A 26,641-nucleotide genomic window follows, 5' to 3' on the forward strand; every position below is an offset into this window, starting at 1 on the left:
TTTTCCAAAAAAAAAAGCTATTAAGTGAGAAGTCACTCAATGCCTACTTGCTTGATAGATTTGGAAGCTAGGCTTAGGAACCCACCCTACCTCTATCCTACTGTTCATTGATTCATTTAACTCACAAATATTGACCAACTACCAAGTACCACCATCCTAAGCATCAACGTTTGCATATAATGGTAGGTATTTTGGGTGAGCACTAACTCTGTACTCGGCACTGTACTAAGCACTTCCATTATTTTCCTATGCACTGGATACTATTATTATCCTTCTTNAGAATTCATATTTAAAGTCGTTTTTTATATTAAATGTAACAATTTGATCTTGAACACGTTCCTAAATTTTCAAGTTCTTAATTGCAAAAGGCAACCCAATACCATTTTATCTCAGTGGTTTTGCTAAGGACTAAAACAACTTAAAACATTTTGTGTTATGTAAAACTATTTCACTAAAGTAGCTATGCTCGTTTTTTAAGTTAGAAAAGCAGTAATTTCATAATAAACGAGTGCCAGTTATAGTCAGAAGAAACAATAATCTGAGGGAAAGCGGAAGAGATGGAAGAAATGTAATGTGTTCTATGTCCTTGTCTGTTGCTAAATGCTGGTTCTATGGGTAGGGCCCAGGGCTTCATCTGAGTGCAGTCTACAATAAGTTTAATACTGATAATCAGTTTAGGGCCTGTGCGTGTATGTTCCCAGTCTAGGATTTCCTAATTTTCTCATGAGAGGACTCCCTTTTAATTTAAAAGGATTATTTTTTGCCAGACTCTTCTTCCCCATTTAATGGCACTTATATGTTTGTTATATATCAATTTAGAAACACATGCCACAAAGCCTTTATGAATTCAGTATCAATTTAAAATGAACACATGTTACTGATCACAATAGAGACTTAATGTATGTTTAAAATAGTATTTATATATATGTGTGTGTCTTTAGTCTACAGATAATTTGGTTTACCAACCCCTCGGAAAGGAATCCCAGTACGTCTCAAACTGGAAATTGCTGACGTTGCTGACATATTAAAGTCACTTCCTGATTGGAAAATTCTATATGATCTGGTTAGTTTCTTCCCAAATCATTCTATCTTTAAATAAGCTTTGTGCCTTTAAGAAGAATTATGATTATACCTCATACTATGTATATATATTTAAATGAACAATTAATGAAAATTGTTCCCAATTATTTAAAAAAAAGAAGAAGAAGAATACTATTTTGCGGAGGCAGTGCAAATCCTCCGATGTGTCATGGTGGAGTCATTCTCAAAATCTAATGGCTAGAAAATTGAGTAAACATAGAACTAATAAAGAAAAGATTTCTTCACATCATATAACATCAGCCCACAGAAGAGCACATTGCTGTGGAAAATTTTGAGACAAGCACAAGGATTTTTTTCACAGTGATGATATCTCATGCTTGCAGGCATTAGTTACAGAGTGAAAAAATTCCTCTTCACATATCAATACCATAGAGGTGACTGTTGTCAATTATTATCAGCATGACCCCATTCTCCCCATCACATCCCCACCATCTTTCTTTTCAGCATAAAACACAACACTACATTTAAAGAAACAAGACACTAATCAGGATTAAAACTCTTCCTCTCACTCTTCGCAAGTACCTGACAGAAAGTGCTCCCAGTTGACATTCCATTCATTTGAATTCTGCTTTCATTCCTCAAAACACTGGCACTGTTTTTTCTTTCCAGATCCAATTTGTAGGACAAAAGCCATTATGTAACCATAAAAGTAACTTTTCCTCTTTCTAATTTCTAATGCTCCATAAAACCATAACCCATTTCTAATATCATCTTCCTTGGTTCCATTTCATCTTTTCCAAAAAAAAAAGCTATTAAGTGAGAAGTCACTCAATGCCTACTTGCTTGATAGATTTGGAAGCTAGGCTTAGGAACCCACCCTACCTCTATCCTACTGTTCATTGATTCATTTAACTCACAAATATTGACCAACTACCAAGTACCACCATCCTAAGCATCAACGTTTGCATATAATGGTAGGTATTTTGGGTGAGCACTAACTCTGTACTCGGCACTGTACTAAGCACTTCCATTATTTTCCTATGCACTGGATACTATTATTATCCTTCTTTTACGTATGAGGAAATTGAGACAGATTAAATAACTTGTCCAGAAATTCACATAGACAGTTTAAATCTTAACCCCTGATAACATGGTGAAGTACTTGTTTCTAACAAAAGCGTTCTGGACATTAAAGGGCCTTAGAATAAGAGAGAAAAGAGCCAGAAAAAAAAAAAAAAAAAGGAAAAGAAATAATAATTTTTTAAAAAGTAGAAATAAAAAGGTAAGGAGTTAACATCCATTAGATTCCATTTTCTATTCAAATATATATATTTACATGCAAATGAGTACTGCTGAATTGACTCACAGTTCTTAGGTCCTATAGAGGAGTGCAGTGAAAAGGAAGACAATCTACACAGTACAGAGCTGAACATAGGACTTACAAACAAAATAGTTAAGTAACACAAAGTAGCTTTCCCAGGTGTAAAGTACCGGGTCTAGAATTCTATGAGGCTAGGGAGAAGATAAACCACAAAAGCTATAAGAGATGAGAATGAAAAGAGATCCATAAGCCTAAGAAGCCCAGGTCCTTGAGGAGAACCATGAATTTGAACAGGATTTGACAAATTCCCTTAAAAAGTAGCCATTCCCTCAAAGTACGACTCCATCAACATAGGCAGGAAAGTGGGAGTGAGGAAAGGCTTAAAGAGTTTTCCAGCCTGACTGGGGTCAGGCAATTTGCCTGGGGAAATAGTGGAAGCTGAGGTTGAAAAGACTGATGGGCGGCCGGGCGCGGTGGCTCAAGCCTGTAATCCCAGCACTTTGGTTTGGAGCCGCGAGGCGGCGGAATCGAAAAGTCAGGACGGTGTGATGCACCAGTCCTGGCCTAACCACAGTGAAAAACCCGCGTCGTCCAGACTTAAAATAATACAGAAAAAATGTTAGCCGCGGGCGAGATGGGCGGCGCCTTAGTCCCAGCTACTCGGGAGGCTGAGGCAGGAAGAATGGCGTAACCTGTGGAGCGGAGCTTGCAGTGAGCTGAGATCCGCCGCACGTGCTCACTCCAGGCCTGGGCGACAGATCGCGAGACTCGCGTCTCTAAAAAAAAAAAAAAAAAAAAAAAAAAAAAAAAAAAAAAAAAAAGATTGATGGGCTTCACATTTGTGGCAGGCCTTGTCCAAAAAGCAATGGGAAGTCATTGAAAAGTTTTGTACAGGGGAGCGACAGGATTAAGGCACTATTTAGGAGGAAGTCATATCATAAGCAGTAGCCTGATAAATGGCAAATACGACAGAAGGAAAAAAAAATAACAGGAGTTTTCTTCACAATGACTAGACTTTGAGGTGATAAATGCCTGAGCCACATTAGAAGCAGGGGTCTCAGAAGGAAGGCGCAGATGGGAAAGGCTTTTCTGGGCGATGGCATTTAAATGCAGGGAGGGCGCCTGAATCACTGACAGACTTCAAGTACCGGAGTTTTCCTGACTGAGGTTAGTAAGTCACACACACAGCTCGCCAAAGGCATGTACGGGGAACGCCAGCCTTGGCTAAAGGACTGATTCAAGTTATGTCCGTCACCCTGAGCAACTAAAACCACCCACTACAGGGCAGGTGACCCCACAAAGCAAACCAACCCATCTGGTCCACGCTCCCCACCTCCGGGAGGGAGATGGAAAAGTTTCGGGAGTAGTCCCCGACCAATGGGAAGGACATTTTTTCATTCCTCAACCACTACTCTCAGGTGCTCCAGGGAGGGAGGATGACTTCCGGATAGTCCTCCTGTCAGTCCTCCCTCGGGCCAATTATGAAACTCCGGGCACTCTTGACCTCACCCCGTTAGGGCCCGGGAGGGGCTCCCTAGTATAAAGTTCGCAGCACCGGACAGTTGAGCTCACTTGCCTGATATTTCCTGTGTCAGAGGGACACGGCCAACGTGTGGCCCCTTCCAGGCTGTCAGCCGCGCTCCAGCCACTGCCGCGAGCCGGTCTGCTCCTGCCCTGCCGGTGCGCTCCCCGCAGCCGCCCTCGCCCAGCCCCAGCGCCCGCGCCTGTCGTCAATGCCCGCGGGGAGGAGGATGGAGATGCTCTCTGCCGCCAGGGTCCCTGCGCTGCTGCTCTGCCTGGGTAAGTTCTGCCCCTCTGCCTTCCGGCCGCCCCAAAGAGGAGACAAATAAGGAAGGCTCCAGTGCATTTGTCATTCGACAAGTACGGAGTTGTCTCCAGGTTCAAGTGTGCTCTATTTAAAATTATGTCTTGTTTTGTGAGTCTGTCTTTCCCTATGGTGGGACTGGGGGTGGGGACTGGGAATCGATGTTAAAATGCCTTTTATTGGTGAATTAGTTAATGGCATATATTTTATGCATGGATTGAAATACCTCCTTATTAAGCAAAATAAAAAGTTGGTGAAAAAACTTTTTTTTTCTTTTGAAAAGTTGCCAGTCCTAGAAATCTAAAGGCCTAGAACGCACTGTTAACATTTCATGTCTTGCTCCTTTTGTTGGAGAGTGGAGAATAAAAACTAGCGTAAGATATTTTTTTGCTGGGGCGAGGGGAGGGGGTAGCTTTTCCTCCTCTGTGTTGCACTCAATTTTCTAAAACCTAGCCTGGTTTTGCTTTCCCAGAGGAGCTGGTGTGCGCCAGTGCCAGCTGGCTGAGCTCCAGACGCGAGAAATAAAACGCTGGTTGAGAATACATGGAGCAGAAGGGCCCTGGGCAGGTCCTGGCGCTTCCCACCGCCCTTCGCCCCTACACCTGCTGCTTCCGTTTTCCCCTGCAGCCTCCCAAGCAGCCTCTGGAGCAAGCGCTCTGCACTTGCTGCTAATTGCACCCCGTAGCCTCTGATGGCTGAGGGTATTTTAATGCCAGTCTTCCTATTTAAGATTATTTAGTTCAAGGGGAAATATTTCCTAAATAGCCTTTCTGTTAAAAAAAAAAAAAATACTTAGTTCTAATTCCTTAAACTTCAGTTCAAGGAATTTGAGGGTGTGAAGTCGTATACGAATATCTTAATAAGAAAATAAGTTACCACTAGTCTCATATTCTCCCTGAAGTTGGAATGAGGCTAATTCCCCAGACACTCTAACGCTACCTGTGAAGGATGTGACTGTTAAATTTATTATTTTGACACACCTTATCTCAGGAGTTGAGAGACGTAATGAAATGCATATTATGCGTAGTTGAAACTTACAAGTCTAAGTCCAGGAACACAAGTGGAAACTAGATATGTGATTTCTGCTAAAACTGAGCTAAGAAAGACTTGCTGGAAGATTCTCAGTAAACAATGTGGCTTTGCTGTCTTTGTTCTGAAAATAATTAAATTAGAAAGGTGGCAGTCTTCCTAGAGTTAGAAATTAACCTCGAGGTCAGAAGAACTTAGCACTTATTATTTTCCCCACATGTAAGGTTGCATCGGAACAACGCACATGTCTGTTCTGGGTGTTTCACTGAATATTGTAATTTGAGACAGCAAGAGCCTGTGAATAACCTGGTTGCTATCTAGTGTGTGTGTTGTGTGTGTTTTTGTTGTCATGAAAGTGCTTACCTCCTTTATTGCATTACTTAATTATAGTTCATCTATTTCGTCAGCTGCCAAGCCCATTTCCAAATGAGTTAGGTCAGTTTCTGTTTTCCCAGTTTGTTTGGATATTTCTCTGCCACTAGGAAAGTTCCTGTTTCAAGTTCTGTATTATATCTCTAAACTCTATTCAGTTATGCAGAGCCCATAGCCTTATTTTGGCAAGACCACATGTTATTTCTGAAATTGCCTTCTTTTCCCCAAACAAAAGATTTCTTAAAAATTCTTTTCCCAAATCCTGTCCTCCTCCCACCAGAAAAAGAGAGAGACATTTATTTTAAATTTTAGCATACGTATTATAACTGCTTTATGTAGAATTTATATGTAGTTATGATTAGGGAATAAAATTCCAGCCTCCACCCTTAACACATGCAGATTTAAATTGCCACTCACAATCATTTGGTTATTTTTACATTTTATACGTGTTTGATATTGAAGTTCTTGTTTTATAAATTGGGGAACTGTGACCCAAGTTCCCATGGAAAAGTAGTGACAAAGTGAGAGAGTTCACACTTAGGCTTGCCAGCATGTTTGGCCTACTGAACATTAAGTAAAAGAGTTGAAATACTGGATAACATTTTTTTTCTAACTAATCTATAATTTTAGAGCAGAATTGTCTTTTTTTAATCTTGTGATTTTTCTAAAGAGAGGAGGAGAAATTTTTATCTTGAATTCTGCAGTTATGTTCAGGGGCTTTCTATTTAACATCAAACATTTTTTTTCATGCCCACATGAGTTTTTGAATATGTTCCTGAATGACATCCCCAAGACAATTTAGTCCTACTTCATCAATGAGAAAGAAGTAAGCAGAAGAAATATTCTTTTTTGAAAATATGAGAAGCATAAATCTCAATGAGACAATAGCCTTGTCTGATCATTTCTGTTGACCCTGAGAGTTTATGAGTTACCTGAGTCTTGGCACAATCTGAGATGACAAATCTTGTCAGAAAACATGATGACAGGCCTTTCCTGTCTGGATTTTGACCAGGTACCCTCGCTACCTTCTTCATAGTCTTGCCATGTGACCAGCTTGGGTAATTTTGGTGTCTGATTCAGCACTAGGACCCTAATCCAGGAGTTGAGGAAGAGAACTAACAGTTACTAAATCCCTACTGTGTGGCAGCCATGTTGTGTATTAGGTGCTTTAAACACATCATTACCTTTACTTCTTAAAATAACTGCGTGAGGTAGATCTGATTAGCCCAGTGAAGTCAAGTACCTTACAAAGACTCAGAGATAGTAAACGGCCAGGTCACTCTTGATAATGAGGAAAGAGCCAGTGAGACTCAGGGCTAGCAGGAGCATAATAAACATAGCAGATTCTAATGGATAAGTTCCAGAGTAGCCTGGGGCTGCTCCAGGACTCAGACCCTCTCGTAGGCACAGCACATGTACAAATGGGATTTCTGACTCTGCAAAATCAGGTAAATAAAACGTGACTATTCTTTTAAACTGTGCTAAAATATGTTGAATTTTTACTTAATGTTCATAATTTTAATCAACACAGTTCCTAAGATATGATTTTTATTATAAAGCAGTCATTGAAGTCAGTTGACTGGGGTACTTATTTTTATATTTTCCAAGATTTACATTAAGTAATGCAATGAAGAGGGTAACTTATGTCTGTTTTATTCCTTGTATTCTTTGTATATTATTGTGAATTAAATATAGCATCGATAAGGGATCAACTTGGAATCTATAGCCCATTCCGGTTAACTGTGAGAACGTAAATGTCTTTTCTTGGTTTAAAAAAAAATAACAGTACTCATATAGTCACTTTGGAGAAACTGAATTTGAATGTTTTCTGTCTATTTTTGCAAAAGATTCTCCCATTTCCTGGTTAATGTTCACGTGAAAGATGCAAATGTCAACTAAGAAATCCTCTTCAAAGAGAATGTAAATTAAGGCGGGGTTTCCTCATCTGTCAGTCTTTACTTTGAGTGTAGGCCTATACAAATCGTCTAATTAATATGGCTGTAACTGCTGCTGGGAACATTCCATTGGGAGACAATGAGAACGCTTCCCAATGGTGTAATAGAAAAGATCCTCAGGGAGGAGTAGTCTGACAGCCATTGTCTTGACATGGCAATTCTGGAACCTTTGGAAAAATGAAGTAATGCGACATACTCAGTGTCCTCTGGAGATGCAGTTTACATAAGATCAGGTGTTTAGTTATAGGGCACATAAAGGTTGAGTGGCCTTCTAGGTTAAAGTAATGATTTAACTTACTAAGATACTATTTATAATACGATGATTTGATAAATGTCCAGAAAAAAATGGATTTTTAAATATATCTCATAAGATTCTTAATATACATGTTTATTCTACATCTCCTTTTTAAAAATTTTCAATAGTATTTGGAGTACAAGTGGTTTTTTGTTACATAGGTGAATTATACAGTGGTGAATTCCGAGATTTTAGTGCACCTGTCACCTGAGTAGTGTACATTGTACCTAATTGTATTTTCTTAAATCCCTAGCCCACCTTTCCCTTCTGAGTCTCTAAAGTCCATTATATCACTCTGTATGCCTCTGTGTACTCAGAGTTTACCTCCTATGTATAAGTGAGAACATACGGTTTTTGGTTTTCCACTCCTGTGTTACTTCACTTGGAATAATGACCTCCAGCTCCATCCAATTTGCTGCAAAAGACATTATTTCATTCCTTTTAATGACTGAGTAGTATTCCATAGATATATGGATGTATTCCATGGAGATATATGTAACATTCAGAAAGAAAATGTTGAACCTTAATCTCTTAGGTTAAAATCCTCTATTTTAAATTTGAGGCATGAAAGTGATTGATGTGTGCACACACACACATCTTTATATATGTAAATTTTATAGTTTTAAACTAAGAGGCATAGTGTATAGTGTATAAAACACAGATTTCATGTGCCATTTTTTTTTATTTCGTACTTTCAGAAAGAGTGATTTATCTCTGAGCCTCAGTTTTCTCTTCCCCCCCAAAAAAGGTTATCTGCAATAACCTTGTACCTAGATTTATTGGATAAGATGATAACATGAATTCATAGAAAACACTTTTAAAATTAGCGCTGTTATCATCAAAATGGTTTCTTATAATAAAAGCCTCATTTAGTTCTTAGGATGCCTTTTAGCCCAGAAAGTTATTAATGTTCCCGTTTTACAAATAAGGAAACAGAAGTTACACAGCGTGTAAGGCTTTAGGTTTGAATATGCTGTACCCTTTACTATCGATGCCTTCAAGTCACTCTTTACTTTCGGTGAAAGTACTCACTCTTTAAGATTGGAAAAGGAGCCACTTCCTTAGGCACTTCTCTGATAAGTCCTGACCCTCCTCCATTGTACCTTTCCCATTCCTTTTGTCCTATGACCCTGTCACACCACACGCCACACTATATAGTATAACTCTGTCCCTCCTTGCTGGTGCTATAGTCATCTTTTATCATTTCTATTGTGATGGCCTTATAATAAACACAATAAATGTTTGTTAGATGGATGATTGCATTGATACTTTATTCGGAGTTATCACCACTATGTTATAGACTCAATTAGCTGTACTTTAAAAGCGTATTTAAAAGTATTTTAAAAATATATTTTGAGAAGCAAAATATCTTGAGGTTAAGTCACAATTTTGGGAAATTCAATTCTGTTGTTGTTTCTGATGAAGTCTAATAAGTTTTCTTCCCTCTCTTTCACATTTTTATCTCTTATTATAGTCTGTATTAACTGAAGATATTCGTGTGTGTGTGTGTGTGTGTGTGTGTGAGAGAGAGAGAGAGAGAGGAAGAGAGGAAGAGAGAGGGGTTACCGAGCCATGATATGACTGAATAAAGTGGCAGTGATTGACTCCCAGTGGCAGAAAGAGAAGCATTGTTTTAGAAATTAAAGAAACTTTAGAGAAATCTAATCCAAACTTCATTTCACCCTCTACTCCACCTCACTCCTTGTTCTCTGTTTTCAGAGATAAGGAAACTCAGTTGCAGGGAAACAAAATAAGTATGTGAGCTAGAACTGGATTCCATTTCTCATGAGACTAATGCAGGGTTTTTCAACCTTGTCTCAGTTGACATTAGGGACTAAATAATTCTTTGTTGCAGGGGCGCTGTCCTATGTATTGCAGGGTGTTTAGCAGCAACCCTGGTCTCTACCCACTAGATGTCAGTAGCATCCCCTAGTTGTGACAACCAACATAGTCTCCAGACATTACCATATGGTGCCAATGGTTCCCAGGAGCAATTTTGCCAACCAGGGATACAATTTTGCCAATCCTGGTTGGCAATTTTGCTCCCAGTTGAGAACCAATAACATACAATTATACTTTTTTTTTTATTATTGCTGTTACACATTGCCACCCATAATTCACAGTTTGGACAATTAGTGCTTGAGTTACCAAGACATAATTAATTTTAATGATAATCTAGATACAAATACAAAGCCCATTCTCATGTTTAAAAAATCAGCTTGGCAATATTTATTGCTGATTTTAGCACCATTCGCATCTAATAATGATGAGTCTTATTTACGATGGAATCATGAATACTTTCTCTGATTATTCCTTTGATAACCACCCTCTACCTCCTTTTACAACTCTACTCTCTTAGCTCTCAGCACACTTAATTCTCTTTTTTCTCTAATTTATTTCTCTTTTCTTGGCCACTTCTGTCTGCTCTCTACTACCTGTTTCTCAAAGGTCTGTTCTTTTCCATTGTATACTATTTTCCTCAGAACATTTAAATGACTTCCATTCCTTTAAAGGTAGTATCTCCTCATATGACTTTCAAATAGACTTCTCCTAATCACCAAATACATTCTTATTCCTTCCCAATAACCTCAGAAATATAAATAGGCAATACCTACAGATAAACATTAAACTCAAATGTGTTCACTCTCTTCATGCCTTCATGTCCAAACGCCACCAAAAGTCTGCTGTCCTACCTATGTCTCCTCCTTTTTTAATGGTAGCATTCTCTGTTTTTTTTTTTTCTGACTAAAAACTTCGCATCATCTATAAATTCTCTCCTTTCCTTACCACCCTTAGGTGTCCAACTCCTTTCAGTCTATTTACGGCAAGAACAATGTCTTTTGTACCAATTTTCTTTCCAGTATTTTGTTCAATATCTTGCATGTAGACAACTCTCAATATATATTTATTGAGTAAATATTATTTGACAAATGTAGTTACTAAAAGCAAGGATGGGGTAAGCTGTCCTCCTTTTTGATGATTGGATTGTAACTAAGCCCATCCCACCCGGCTATCATGCTATGGAGGCATATGTGGCTCTCACTGAAGTCAAGGTCGCCAATGTCAACTCAAACTATGTTTTCATAAACTCTATGATCTGAAAGTAGAATTCCTTAGCAGCCTCCCGTGTGTAAGTTGTATTATGTCGGTTCTCTGAATAAAAAGTAATTAACTTCGAGTCTTTTGAAATCATGTTTAATGTATTCCCTTTCTCTTTTTTTGTGTATGCTCACTGGTTAAAACTTTATCCTTGCAGATTCATGTTTGGCCATAGGCATCTACAGAGAAAACAATGTAGTCAATATGTTTCTCAAAATGCCATTAAATATCCAAGCTTCATGCTACAATGTGGCCATAATGAAAATAAGGCAAATTGCAGACACTTATAGTCCAAACTGTTGCTCCTTTAGGAGAGTTTTCTTTTGGAGTAACAATGTAAGAATAATTTAAATTGGATTTATAGGAGTAGAAGCGAGAAGCTAGATGGAAGGGAGTCAAGGTAGAAAGGTTATAAAAAAAACTCTTCTTATGTAAGATTGTCTTGAGGAAAAAAAAATACATTTCCAACAGAAAATTTGAAATAATACTCTATATATGAAGGCTGGGTTTTTAGGGGAAGCAAGTCCCACCTTTAGAGATTTTAGTCACAAAATTCAAAACACTCAGATAATTTGAAAATACTTCTTTTTTTTTTTTGAAACAGAGTCTCACTCTGTCACCAGGCTGGAGTGCAGTGGTGCGATCTCAGCTCACTACAACCTCTGCTTCCCGGGTTCATGTCATTCTCCTGCCTCAGCCTCCTGAGTAGCTGGGACTACAGGTGCCCACCACCATGACTGGCTAATTTTTTTTTTTTTTTTTTTTTTGTATTTTGGTTTCACCATGTTGGCCAGGGTAGTCTCGATCTCTTGACCTCGTGATCCACCAGCCTTGGCCTCCCAAAGTGCTGGGTTGTACTCTTTACACAAGGGTTGGTATGTATTCTCCTGCATTCTGGAAATACTTCCATTATGAACAAGATATACATCTTTAAATTCATGTTTAGGGTAAAATAGATAATTCCCTTATATTTTGACTCACTGATTCTTTATTTGACTAGCTTTAAGTATAGCATTGTATGATAATATGTAAGTGAAATATATTAGCATTTGAAGTATGATTTAGAAATGACTACCTAAATTGGAGAGTATAACTTAATGCTTATGACTAGAAACACATGGCATATTAATATTTTTGCTACTTCACAAGGAAGATTCTATGGCTATTTTTCAAAACTCAAAATTAAAATAATTACTTGTTTTAACCTGTTATATTAACCTTGGGTTTCATATGTTTTATCTCAAATTGCTATAAACAGTTTTTACACTTAGGTCTTAATGAAGTGTAGTTACAAAGCAAACATTAAAAATATATAGGAATAGAATTATTACTGGCAGAAGGCAAGGTTAGTTTTCTATAGATTTATATATATATATGTGTGTATATGTGTGTATATATGTGTGTATATATATACTCTGAAAACTAGAAGGTGCTGACAGTAAGTCTTTTCAGTATCTGATGTGATAATGAGTTTTAGAGTTATTTTGACCAAGGTGAAGCAAGAGTTTATCAAATAGTGGAATTTAATTTAAAACAAAAAGACATCCAGAAACAGCGAAGGCATGTTCACTCCTTAAAAGCACACAAGACCCAACAAGCCTGTTATGTTATAGACAAATTCTAAAATCACGGACAGCCATGGAAGTTGGTAGAAAATGAACAGTCTGAGCAGGCTGGCATGTGATCACAGCAAAAGTGTGAACAAAGAGGATTTTGCTATGTGTTTGGGCTGGACAAATGCTGCGACCCAGCACAAGTTTGCTTTTCTGGTCTAAATAGCCTAAAAGGTTAAATTGGGAAAATGAGATGCATTTCTTTTATTCTGTAACCTATCTGATTTTAATTTGGATCATTTTAATTTTCTTGATTGTTTTCCAGAAAAGTCATTTCACCCTAAGATTTGCAACTGATTTTGCTGACTTGGCTTTGATCATCCAGTCACCAAATCCTAGCCTCTTCTGCACTGGCCTCTTTCTGGATGAGCCCTCAGTGTGGTCCTTAGGAAGCAAGGTCAATCCAGGCTCAGTGGCTAAAGCCTGTAATCCTAGCATTTTTGGAGGCCAACATGGGAGGATCGCTTGAGCCTAGGAGTTCGAGGCTTCAGTGAGCTGTGATGGCACCACTGCACTCCAATCTGGGCAAATGAGCAACAGCCTCGAAAAACAAAGTAAATATAAATAAAAAGGAAGCAAGGTCAAAAGAAACCATATGCAATAGGAAGTGCATTTTCTACATCTGGCATTTTGTCTGACTGTTGGGCAACCACTTCGTAGTGCTCCAGGGCCCACGACATTTACTGCTATTGCCATTCCTGTGATGGCACTCAACCTCTCCCACACGTGGCCCCCAATATTGTGTAAGGGTGTAGGCTTGGCCCTGACTCACAGGGAAGAGGCGATTTGTATCCTCTGAGTCACTGGCACCACTTCCTGCTGGCACATCTGAGATTTCACTGAAACATAACCTGAAAAATGAAGGTAGAGAGATATATAGGTGAGGTTCACATTCCTAAAACCCATTTGGAAATTTGATAGAAATAATGACCTCTGAATGCATTCCCATTTTTGTAGCTGTATTGTAAAAGAAGTGCCAACTGCCAATTTTGAGTTTACAGATCATCTGTGTTACATCATCTGGCAAGAAATTCCTCTGTATCTTAGTTACCAATGCCACCAGACCAGAAATGCCACCAGATCTGTTTTTTTTGACACAGACACTATCTAAAATCTTTAGTATCGTAGTGAATTATTTGCTTAGCAAGAATCTACTGTCAAGAATGAAAAAGTCAAATATAATATTTGAGGTCCAATCATACAGAAATTATGTTCAAATAACAGGTCATGAAAAACCTGACATTAAGGAAATATATGCATATGACAGTAGCATTTATTCCCTCCCTGTATGACTCATTAAAATAATGACTAGGGATTCTTAAGGGTAACCGCATAGTGGATATAATATTTCTCTGGAGGTAGATTTTTTATTCATTGTATCACATTCACTCTTCTACCCTAGTTTACAAGTGTTTGGGAGCAGAGGCATATTGCAGGAACATTTGAGAACTACTGTTTTAAAGCAATAGTGCTGTGCAGATGGACATGACTTAGAAGTAATTTTGCTGTTTTATTGGCCACATCCATCCATGATGGAATGGCATTTATACACTTTAATTTGAAAAGAACATTTAAAATTATATATGATTCCACCTGTAAAATATCCTGCTGTAGGATTAATGCAGCAAGTCTCACAGAAACTATCCTGAGCGATGGACTGTGTCCAAGGGAGCGTCACAAGTAAGGAAAGCCCAGTTTTTGTGGAGGCACACCCTGAGCTGAACATTCTTTAATTAAGAAAGACAAATATTTCACCTGTGGCCTGAACAACTGGAACAAAGTTTCCAGCGGTGGAAAAACTAACAACTACTAAAAACCTTTAAAAAAGAAGACTAACAGCAACACTCCAAAGTAAGTTGGATTCTATAATACTTGCAGTTTGCAATTGGAGGCAATTCCAAGCAGAAAAGGTTAGGCTTTAGTTTATGCAAAGGATAGAGAAACTAGCTTCAAATGTGCATTTTTTCCCCCTGGCTAGCATTTTCCTAGAGGGAGAATTGGTAATGTCTCCTCCAAAACTTTCCTCAGTTGAAGAAATATGCAGGAACAGGAATGTTAAGGATATAAGCACGTGCAACTAAAGCTCCAATTTGTATTGAGGAAACTGTGTTAGTTAAAGGATTTAATTCTTCAGCAGTGAAAGTATGGTGAAATTATTATTGGGATTTAAAATAAAATTGACTTGAATGAGAATCTAACTTATCCTCGATAAAAGCTTAGTGAAATACTTTTCAGCTCGGTTCAACTGACAATGAAATCTAAGCTTTAGCTATTTCTTTGTCATTCAATAAAATATATTTTGTGTGGTTCCGTAAGAGCAATTGAAGCAGCATGTATATTGTAGAAAACATAGAGTCGGGAGGGGATAATTCTGAATCTTTAAAAACAACAGAATTTTCAAATCATTGAAGAATAGGAGATTTGATGTCAAAAGATAAATTCGTAACTCTTCTGTGGTCATAAGTGATCTTAGACAAGATATTTAATTTAAATACACTGAGGGTATTTGAGACTAATAACTACTTCACAGAATTAAGTGTGAAATTTGATATATGAAGTTACACATTATGATGCTGATGCCGATGTATAATTTAGTTTTCAGAACCCAAAAATATACAATCGGCTTAACAGATACAAGCCTTCCCTAACTGAGAAAAAATAAAATTCCTGTATTACATGAATTAAATTTTTCTTTATAGTACCAAATTACAGAGATGTACAAACTTGTTATAAACCAGTAGAGGGCACTGTCCGCATACACTGCTAATACCAGGGGCTAGAAGTTGCCAGTGAAGGAACAAATATTTAGGGATATGTCAGCCATTTCAGGAAAAAAACAAAAAAAAAAATTAGTTTATTTCACTGTATTCTTCCCCAAAATCTATAAGATAGAAAACTTAGATAAACATTAAACTCTTTTAATGTTTTCAAGATCACATAGCTCAACTTTTCCTCACAAGACTGCAGAAAAGTAAATTAACTTTTTCAAGATCACGTAGCTCAAGTTTTCCTCACAAGGCTGCCTTCCGCCATACTTTGTGGTCTCTATGTTGGGTTAAATACTCTACTTCAATTACAGCTACCATAATTTGTTCTCTGTGATGTCCATTATACTCTAGTATTATTGCCTATTTCCAAATTCTATAAAGTGGCTCATTTAACAATATGTATCCTTGGGAAAAGTTATTTAAACTGTATATGCCTTAGTTTTCTCTAATGGGGATAATAATAGTATCTTCCTCAAACTGGCACTGAGAGGACTAAATAGTATAATAGAGATAAGGTGAATAGGACCATACCTTGTTGTATTAGTTTGTTTTCACAGTACTTTAAAGAACTTCCCTGAGACTGGGTAATTCATAAAGGAAAGAACTTTAATTGACTCACAATTCTGTATGGCTGGGGAAGTCTCAGGAAACGTACAATCATGGCCGAAGGCAAAGGGGAAGCAAGCACCTTTTTCACAAGGCGGTAGCAGAGAGAGAGGGGAAGGAGGAACTTCCAAACACTTTTAAAACCCTCAGATCTCATGAGAACTCACTCACTATCATGAGAACAGCATGCAGGAAACCACCCCCATTGATTCAATCACCTCCCTCCCTACAGGTCCCTCTCTCAACACATGGGGATTGAAATTCGAGATGAGATTTGGGTGGGGACACAGAGCCAAACCATATCACTGGTACATAGTACATGTTCAAGAGATGTATGGTCCTCTGTCTGAACTGTGAAAGAAGTGGAAAGTTGAATATATTTTGTTGCCTTTATGGAGGCATTAATCATCCTTTCATAACAGTTACCACTTACTTAGCTACTTCAACAAAACAGGTTGATTCAAACTCTTCCTGTGCTTACAGAAACTGGATTCTCAATGTGGTTCATCTGGCATGCCTATTTCTTCTCATATTAGATAAGATATATTCTGATTTTACCCAGATTACCTTTACCTAGCTGCCAATCAGTCAAGGAGAATTTTCAGGAGTAGGAAGTCATTCTATTTATCACGCACCCTAGGCCAATGAACACCTGAATACAAACGAAAATGTCCAGCCGACTAAACAAAATAACATGGGAGGTATTTTTTCTCAAAAGACAACCTTTAGGGTGTAGAAAAAGCAAGCTTAACACACATGTCCATTATCCCCCACAGTAGGTATTATTCACTTCTTCAAACAAAATATGTCTAAGTTTTTTCAAATCTCAGTTCTGAAATTCGTTATTCACCAAAGCAATTGCAAGCTGAAGCCATTAATTAATTTAGTGGAGCTTAACTGCTGCTGCTACTACTACCACTACCACCATTAGTATTTACTATATGACAGTTACTCAAATAAATTGGAAAGAGTGTTTGAAATGCAAATACCTAAAGCTTAAACAGAAGCAGCTAAAAGCTCTTAAGTAAACATGTGTGCAATGAACAGGGTTCTTCTTATGATGCTTCCTATACAATTCAGAAACTACTTGAGTCATTCTGATATCTGTGTTCCAATATTTTATCTTTTCACTGAATACACAGGATGAAACAGCTGATTCAAACTCTTCCTATGCTGACAGAAACTGGATTCTAGGGCTCAGTATGGTTCATTTGGTGTGCCTGTTCCTCCTCATATTAGACAATATATATTCTGATTTTACCTAGCTTGCATTGTGTTAATTAAAATCTATATTCATGTGTAATGCAATGCAAAGAGTAACTTAGGTACATAAATCAATAAGAACGTTTCTTAGGTTGAGTTTCTTGTTACCATAAGTGGAAACTGATTTTTTATTTAGAGCATTTTTGTTTTGTGATGGGGTCTAATTTGGAGCACACGGTGGAATAAAATAGTGGAAATTCTCCAACTGATGTGCGTCTTAGGAAATCAAACTTCAAAATCAAATCTTTGAAAATGTTATTGTGAAATATTTAGAGCAGATCAAATCTGTAACCATGAATGTAATGCCAAGGCTTTTATCCTTCCACAGAATAGCTGGGGGTGTTTGTATTTTCTGTTATATGCCTGTTTCCATTAATTATTTCGTTTTATGGTTTTGATGGACCAAATCCATGAAACAAAACTCTATAAGTACTGCAGTTATATAGAAATTTGATCAAGATTTCTTTCCTTAACATTAATTATATATTTGATTTTTCTTCATAAATAGGTTTCCATCTTCTACAGGCAGTCCTCAGTACAACTGTGATTCCATCATGTATCCCAGGAGAGTCCAGTGATAACTGCACAGCTTTAGGTAAGCCCAAGTTTGTCAATGTGGCATCAAGAGAATACACATTTTTAAACAGAAGTATAAACTCAAAGACCATAAGTATGTGATAATAAAAAGAAAAGGGTAGGAATAGCTGCTATATTACTTTTTAAACCACCTTATAAACTAATGTTCTGAAAAAATTATATAAAGGAATAACTGGTAGGAGATGGACCAGACAAATTATATACACAGATTTGATTGTGAAGAGATAGGGAACAACAAAAACAACAAATTGCATTCCCTTGGCGGTCTCCTGGCTCTTTACTGCAAAACATTCTCAGAGACCACACTGACTGGATTCCAGGCAAAACAGCAAACCAGGAAAACTTCGTACAGAGTAGGTTCTCTCTCTCTCTTTCTATCCCTCTCTCTCTCTTTGTAAGAACAAATGATGGTCCTTTCTTTCTAGGCACAGTGTTTATTCAGAAAACATTTATCCAGTAGTTAGTATGCACCAAACACTGTGCTAAGGCATAGAGATGCAAAGATAAGTAATACAGTTTTTTTCCCTCGAGGATTGTGGACTCCAGATATAGTCCAAGGGGGATCAGCTTTATCTTCAGTCTGAGCTATAGAATCAAGATAACTGAGTTATTTTGAGGAAGCAGGATATTTTCCATAACAACTTTATCTTTTGTCCCTCACCATCAGGTTCTCTGGAGGTTTAGTCAGCCTCCCCCCATCACCTTTTTTTTTTTCCTTCTTTGGTTATTTGGGCAAGAGTATTACAATCAAGTTGCTATTTTAAAAATGATTTTATAAGCATCTTTCACATTCTGGTATCTAAAACTGTCTAAAATGAATTTCACACAGAGGCTCCTATTTTCGTTGTTGCATTTGCCTGACAGGCCTTTCTCACTCAGGGTTTGTCTAGTTTGGATTCAGGCCTCATCAGTAGAGATATTGAGAGACTGGTTAATTCATTAATGGTAACCTCAACAACTTGAGAACATACACCAAAGCCAGTCTTACTGATGAAAAATCCACTGTAGAATTAAGCTCCTTTGAATTAATTAATGGTATGAGCTTGCAACAGCTTTGGGGAGTAATAGATTTCAGAAATGTTTTGGGACTTGGGAAAAATTAGACACATTTTGCTTGAAGAAGTGAATAACACCCACTTGGAGAATAATGACACGTGTGTGTTAAATTTGCCTTTTCTACCCTTAAAGGTTGTCTTCTGAGAATGAAATCCTCGCATGTTATCTTCTTTTGTTTAGTCTGTTGGACATTCTCCTTTGTATTCAAGTGTTTATTGATTGGTCTAGGGGGTGTGTCAACTAGAGTGACTTCCTACTTCTCAAAATTGTCCTCGACTGATTGGCCTCTGACCTGTTTTGTTGAAGCAGCTCAGTGGTTACTGTTATGAAAAAGCGAGAAATTCTTCCATACAGGCTGCAGAATATATTCATCTTTCCACTTATTTTACAGTTCAGACAGAAGACAATCCACGTGTGGCTCAAGTGTCAATAACAAAGTGTAACTCTGACATGAACGGCTACTGTTTGCATGGACAGTGCATCTACCTGGTGGACATGAGTCAAAATTACTGCAGGTAATATGTCAGAAATAAACAAACACAGTTTGTAAAATTTTGTTTTATAGATTTAGGGGTAAGAGTGCCGATTCGTTAGTGGATATATTCAGTAGTGGTGAAGTCTGAGCTTTTAGAGTACCCACCCCTCGAATAGTGTGCATGGAAACCATTAGGCAACTTTTCATCCTTTAACCCCCCTAAAACTCTTCTACCTTTTGAAGTCTCCATAGTCTATCACTGCACTCTCTATGACCATGTGTACACATTATTTAGCCCCTACTTGAAAGTGAGAACATGTGATAAACAAATGCAGTTTTACTCTTTTTATTTCTATTTTTATACATTGAAATTACTCCATATTTCCATGGGCTGTTAAATGCAGTATATATATTATTAGAAACTTTTCTGAGTTTTTAAAAATTAGGTAATCAATAGTAGCTTTTAAACTGCACACAAATGTCAGAGGTGCAAAGCAGGGTGGGCTTCTGATGCCTCTCACACTTGCCAAGATGGTGTCTCTCTGCTTTGGATCTTTTCCTTCAACTTCTGTATCAGGTGTTGTTTTAAGAATTGATTCCAGGCCAGGTGCAGTGGCTCATCCCTGTAACCCCAGCACGTTGGGAGGCTGAGGCAGGCAGATCACTTGAGGTCAGGAGTTCCTGACCAGCCTGGCCAACACGGTGAAACCCCGCCTCTACTAAAAATACAAAAATTAGCCAGGCGTGGTGGCGCACGCCTGTAATCCCAACTACTCAGGAGGCTGAGACAGGAGAAATGCTTGAACCTGGGAGGCAGAGTTGCAGTGAGCTGAGAGATCACGCCACTGCAATCCAACCTGGGCGACAGAGTGAGACTCCATCTCAAAACAAACAAACAAAGAAAGAATTGATTCCACTGATTTAGACAAAAGCCATCTCAAACCTATACAACTTACAAAACACCACTGCAGACTGTCAGCCACCATGACAGCTGAACACAGCTGTCGTTTTAATACCACAATTTAGTCCAAGAGCTATGTGGAGCCCTTTTGTCTTTACTGATCTAACTCTTTGAAATCCTCTTTACAACCTTAGCAAATTTTGTTGATTTCTTGAATCACAGTGTGATGTTAGTCCTTATAAAACTAATTCATAATCATGATTTCCTTTTTAAATAACTGATCTTTCTTTCTTCTGTATTTTCCTTAAGGTGTGAAGTGGGTTATACTGGTGTCCGATGTGAACACTTCTATTTAACCGTCCACCAACCTTTAAGCAAAGAATATGTGGCTTTGACCGTGATTCTTATTATTTTGTTTCTTATCATAGTTGTCGGTTCCACATATTATTTCTGCAGATGGTAAGTCAGCGTGTTTTTTATACTCTGCTTTTATAAATTATTTTTACATAATGCAGACCTATAAACTGGGTAAAAATATGGATAAAGTATTAGAGAGATAAGATCAAACCTGTACAAATGATATTTACAAGAGTTGAGAAACTGTTAAGTAGTATGCCCAATACCTGAGAGATCAGATCAATTGTACCCCAAATCTCAGCATCATCCCCTGTTAAGAAACCTGCACATGTACCCCTGAATCTGAAATAACTTGAAATTGTTTTTTTAAAACAATGTTTTTGCTGCAGAACATCTGGATTGAACTTTATTATCAGCTCTGGTACTTATTACCTATGTGAGCTTACATAAGTCAAATTGAGAGTATCAATTCCTTTCTTTATAAAATATGGACAGAAATTCTTATCCTACATTAGTTACAGGGTGGCTGCTTTTAGTGTGTAATATAATATTTCATGTGAAAGTAAATCATAGGAAAGGTGCTACTGTTGTAGTTAACCACCTGAATTTAATTCATCAAGTCACATTTTTTCTTTTACAAAAACAGCCTTGTAAATTAGTAACCTCAGAAGCTTGGGTTATCTTACCATTTAAGGCAGACTGGTGGAACTATTTCTAGAGAATTATAAAAAATGGTTGTTAAGAAAGAGTTTGTGTTAGTCCCCCAAAACAGCCGTACCCCATCCTCATGTGCATTATTGTCACAAGCTGAAAACAGAAAAAATAGAAAGTGAACATTAAAGTATGGTTTGGCAGGTTTTTTTTTTAGGGTTAGGAGCAAAGGATGGGGACAGCATGGATTAATTAATAGCAGTTCCCTTTAAAATGTCTCCATGAAACATATTTTGAAGCAGGTTCAAATTACATAAGGTGAATTTAAGTTTTATTTTCTGTGAAACTAGCGCACTTCCAATTTTGAAGGTCTGAAAGTGTGCTACTTTCATAATATTAAATTTATTTTGTCCGTATTTGATTTTAAGTATCCATCAAATAATAATGCCTTCCTAATAAGTTGCCATGACAGAACTAAATACTATTAAAACTGAAATATGCCTGAAAATCTTTGACCACAATCCTTCCCTTTATAGATGGTGCACTGAGGCTTAGAGAGGTTCATTCACATATCCCAGCTCATACAGTTGACAAATGCCAGAGTTAAGAACAAATTCTTTTTAATTCATATTCTTCCAGTAAACATAGACATGATGTGGTTTCCTCAAAGCTACATGTCTCATTTCCAAAATAGGGACAAAATAAACTGAAAAATATTAGGAAAATAGCTTACTTAATAAATGAAAGAAGATTCTCAATTATGACAAATCTATGAATCTTAGCTATGAGACCTTGGGCATGTTATATATAACCCATTTGTATTTCACTTTCTTCATCTGTAAGATGAGGATGGTAACAGCAAATGTGAAGGTAAAATAAATAGTGCATATATAGCACTTACAAAATTGTAGGTCACCAAATTAGTGCCTGAAAAATATTATTTTTATTTTGATTAGTGATAGCATTATATCAATGTGATGGACAGAGTGTATTAATCTAGCATGATTTGTAAATATTCATTCCTTAGAAGAGAGGAAGGAAAAGAAAGAAAGAGAGACAGAAAAGAAAACCTAAAACTCAGACTTAAATGTGGTCACACTCCTCTTGGAATTTCACAATATTCATGATCACGTTAAAGACTTGGAGAAACTCTTTAAGTGTGTTTTATCATGTCATTACAAAATTGTTTGACTACAGCACACCATCTCTTCATCCCTCTTTTTTTTTTTTAACCTTGCCCAACCTAAATCTGTTCAACTTTGTCATTTTGGAAACACTATGCTAATGTGCCTTTGGAGTCCATATATGACACACTTTTTCCTTTACTGTTAACTGCAGTGCTAACAGTTTCATTTGTGAATATTTCCAGGTACAGGAATCGAAAAAGTAAAGAACCAAAGAAGGAATATGAGAGAGTTACCTCAGGGGATCCAGAGTTGCCGCAAGTCTGAATGGCGCTGTCAAACTTACGGATAACAAGTTTGACAGGGATATGGCAGGGATAACAGTGTGCCTGGTTAATATTAATATTCTCACTTTGTTAATAATATTTATGTTGGGTCAAGTGTTAGGTCAATAACACTGTATTTTAATATACTTGAAAATGTTTTATTTTGTTCTATTTTGACAGACTATTTGCTAATGTATAATGTGCAGAAAATATTTAATATCAAAAGATAATTGATATTTTATAAAAGTAATTTCCTGAGCTAAATGCTTCATTGAAAGCTTCAAAGTTCATATTCCTGGTACACAGTGCTTAGAAGTAAGCAATTCCCAGGTCATAGCTCAAGAATTGTTAGCAAATGACAGATTTCTGTAAGCCTACATATACAGTCAAATCGATTTAGTAAGTGTTTTTTTTTCTGCTCAAATCAATGATAATTGGTTTGACTGTACCAGGGTTTGATATGTTAGTTGGCACCATGGTGTTGCATATTAAAACAGTAATGCAATTGGAATTTGGGGAAAGCAAATATAGGTCCTGTGTTAAACACTACACATTTGAAACAAGCTAACTCTGGGGACTCTATGCTCTCTTCACTCAGGTCTCAGCTATAACTGTTGTATGAGGGGCAGTGGACTGTTCCCTATGCCAATTCACGACTCCTACATGTACTAGTCACCCATCTACCAGATTCTGCCTGTGTAAAATGAATTGAACAACAATTTTCTGTAATATTTTATTTAAGTAGTGGGCATTTCATAGCTTCACAATGGTCCTTTTTTTGTATATTATAACATTTATGTGAGGTAATTATTGCTCAACAGACAATTAGAAAAAAGTCCACACTTGAAGCCTAAATTTGTGCTTCTTTTAGGATATTTCTTTTATAGGTACTTTGCTGAATTCTAACATTAAATCACAGTCCAAAATTTGATGGACTAATTATTATTTTAAAATATATGAAGACAATAATTCTACATGTTGTCTTAAGACATGTTGTCTTTTATTCAAGAAAGTTTTAACTTTAAAACAGCTCAGTAAATGGCTTCTTCTAGAATGTAAAGTTATGTATTTAAAGTTGTATCTTGACATAGGAAATGGGAAAAAACTTAAAATTGATATAGTGTATTTTCCAAATGAAAATCTCAATTGAAAGCGTTTAAAATGTAGAAACCTAAACACACCTTCCTGTGGAGGCTGAGGTGAAAACTCAGGGTCATTTTTCTGACATCTGTTTATTTTTTGGAAGAGACAAAGATTTCTTCTGCACTCTGAGCCCGTAGGTCTCAGTGAGTTAATAGGAGTATTTTTGGGCTATTGCATAAGGAGCCACTGCTGCCACCACCTTTGGATTTTATGGGAGGCTGCTTCATTGAATGCTAAACCTTTGAGTAGAGTCTCCCTGGATCACATACCAGGTCAGGGAGGATCTGTTCTTCCTCCACTTTTATCCTGGCATGTGCTACGGCAATGAAGACATAATAAGCCATGGCTGACCTCTGGAGCACCAGATGCCAGGACTTGTCTCCATGTGTATCCATGCATTATATACCCTTGTGCAATCACACGACTAAAGTCATCTAAAGTCCTGGCCCTGCCCTTACTATTAGGAAAATAAACAGACAAAAACAAGTAAATACATATATTCACATACATATTGTATGTATATTCATATACAAGCATGTATGTATATGTGACCTTAATGGATCATAGAACTGCAGTCATTTATTGCTCTATTAACCATTTATATAAAACTTAAAAACAAGAGAAAAGAAAATCAATTGATCAATTGAAAAGAAAATCAAAATCAATTGAAAGTTATTTCTGTTTCCTGTTTAATATAGCTGAAGTCAAAGTATGTAAGAACACATTTTAAGTGCTCTACTTACAGTTGGCCCTCTGTGGTTAGTTCCACATCTGTGGATTCAACCAACCAAGGATGGAAAATACTTAAAAAATAATACAACAAAAAACCAATACATTATAACAACTATTTACTTTTTTTTTAATTTTTATTTATTTATTATTTGATTTTTGAGATGGAGTCTCGCTCTGTCACCCAGGCTGGAGTGCAGTGGCACAATCTCGGCTCACTGCAACCTCCACCTCCTGGGTTCAAGCGATCCTCCTGCCTCAGCCTCCTGAGTAGCTGAGTCTACAGGTGCACGCCACCACGCCCGGCTAATTTTTGTATTCTTAGTAGAGATGGGGTTTCACCATGTTGGCCAGGATGGTCTCAATCTCCTGACCTCATGATCCACCCACCACAGCCTCCCAAAGTGCTGGGATTACAGGTGTGAGCCACCGCACATAACATTTACATTAGGTATTATAAGTAATGTAAAGATGATTTAAGTATACAGGAGGATGTGAATAGGTTATATGCAAACACTATGCCATTTTGTATAAATGACTTGAACATCTGTGCCCGATTTTAGTATGTGCAGGGGGGCGATTTAGGAATCAGTCCCCTGTGGATACCAAGGTACAACTGTATTTATTAACACTTACTAGATATGAAGAGAGTCTGCCTATTTTCAGTGATCTTGGCTGTTTCAAAGAAAATCTATTGACTCTTCATTAAATCAGCTGCAATCCATTTATTTCATTTACAAAAGATTTATTGTAAGCATCTCAATCTTGGTTTGTCAGTTTATCTCAAGCATCTCAATTCATAAAACAAGTCATTTTGTATTTTCATCTTTAAGAATGCTTAAAAAGGCTAATCCCTAAAATAGATCTTTGTAAATGCATATTAAATAATAAAGTGTGACCCACATTACTTTCTATGGGTGAAAATAAGACAAAAATAATTGTTTTAGTGACGATGGTGCTAAGTAAACATAAAAACTGATTGCTCTCAGCTCACGTGTCCTGTACACAGTGGAAATATTTTAGTTCACATTTAATCTAACTCCCCCATTTTACAGATTTCTCACTATATATATTTCTAGAAGGGGCTATGCATATTCAGTGTATTGAGAACCAAAGCAACCACAAATGCATAAATGCATAATTCATGGTCTTCAACCAAGGCCACATAATAACCCAGTCAATCTACTCTTTAACCAGGAATATTAAGTTCTATAACTGGTACTCAAGGTTTAACCTTAAAATTGAGATTTCCTTAACCTTAACCTTAAAATTGACATTTTATTAAACATACATAATACAGTGTAACTCCACTGTTCTCCTAAATATTTTTTGCTCTAATCTCTCTGCCAAAAGTCAAAGCGATGGGAGAATTGGTATACTGGTATGACTATGTCTTAAGTCAGATTTTTATTTATGAGTCTTTGAGACTAAATTCAATCACCACCAGGTATTAAATCAACTTTTATGCAGCAAATATATGATTCTAGTGTCTGACTTTTCTTAAATTCAATACTGCAATTTTTAAAAACCTGTATCTGACCCACTTTGTAATTTTTGCTCCAATATCCATTCTGTAAACTTTTGAAAAAAAAAGTTTTTAATTCGATGCTCAATATATTCTGACTTTTAAAAAATTCTTGTTCATACGGGAGAAGGGGGAGTAACAACTTGTACAAACAGTATTTCTGGTGTGTATTTTAATGTTTTAAAAAAGAATAATTTTATTTAAATATCTGTTATTCAAACTTAATGATGTTAAATGTAATATAATGTATTTTCCTTTTATTTTGCACTCTGTAATTGCACTTTTTAAGTTTGAAGAGCCATTTTGGTATACAGTTTGTATTAAAGATGCTATGTAACATAAAGTTGTATTGCATGCAGTTTAAAGTAACTTATTTGACAATGAATGTTATCAGAGTACTGAATTGTATCAATTTGTTTGTGTTCAATATCAGCTTTGATAATTGTGTACCTTAAGATATTGAAGGAGAAAATAGATAATTTACAAAATGTTATTAATTTTATTTATTTTCTTGGGAACTGAAAACAATTGAAATAAATAAAATGCATTGAACATCATGCATTCAAAATC

At 36.9% G+C, this 26,641-nt stretch overlaps 1 protein-coding gene across 1 annotated transcript; it reads left to right on the plus strand.

Annotated features, from left to right (window-relative positions):
- Window positions 1-3,934: 3,934 nt before the first annotated feature.
- EREG (epiregulin) lies at window positions 3,935-26,641 on the plus strand. Its single transcript, XM_017852974.1, has 5 exons — window positions 3,935-4,162; window positions 17,696-17,782; window positions 19,232-19,355; window positions 20,526-20,675; window positions 22,594-26,641. The coding sequence occupies exons 1-5, from the start codon at window positions 4,096-4,098 to the stop codon at window positions 22,673-22,675; spliced, it is 510 nt and encodes a 169-aa protein (XP_017708463.1). The 5' UTR covers window positions 3,935-4,095; the 3' UTR covers window positions 22,676-26,641.

The sequence above is a fragment of the Rhinopithecus bieti genome, unplaced genomic scaffold (genome assembly GCF_001698545.2).
Source record: "Rhinopithecus bieti isolate Rb0 unplaced genomic scaffold, ASM169854v2 scaffold_35319, whole genome shotgun sequence".
Classification (NCBI taxonomy): domain Eukaryota; kingdom Metazoa; phylum Chordata; class Mammalia; order Primates; family Cercopithecidae; genus Rhinopithecus; species Rhinopithecus bieti.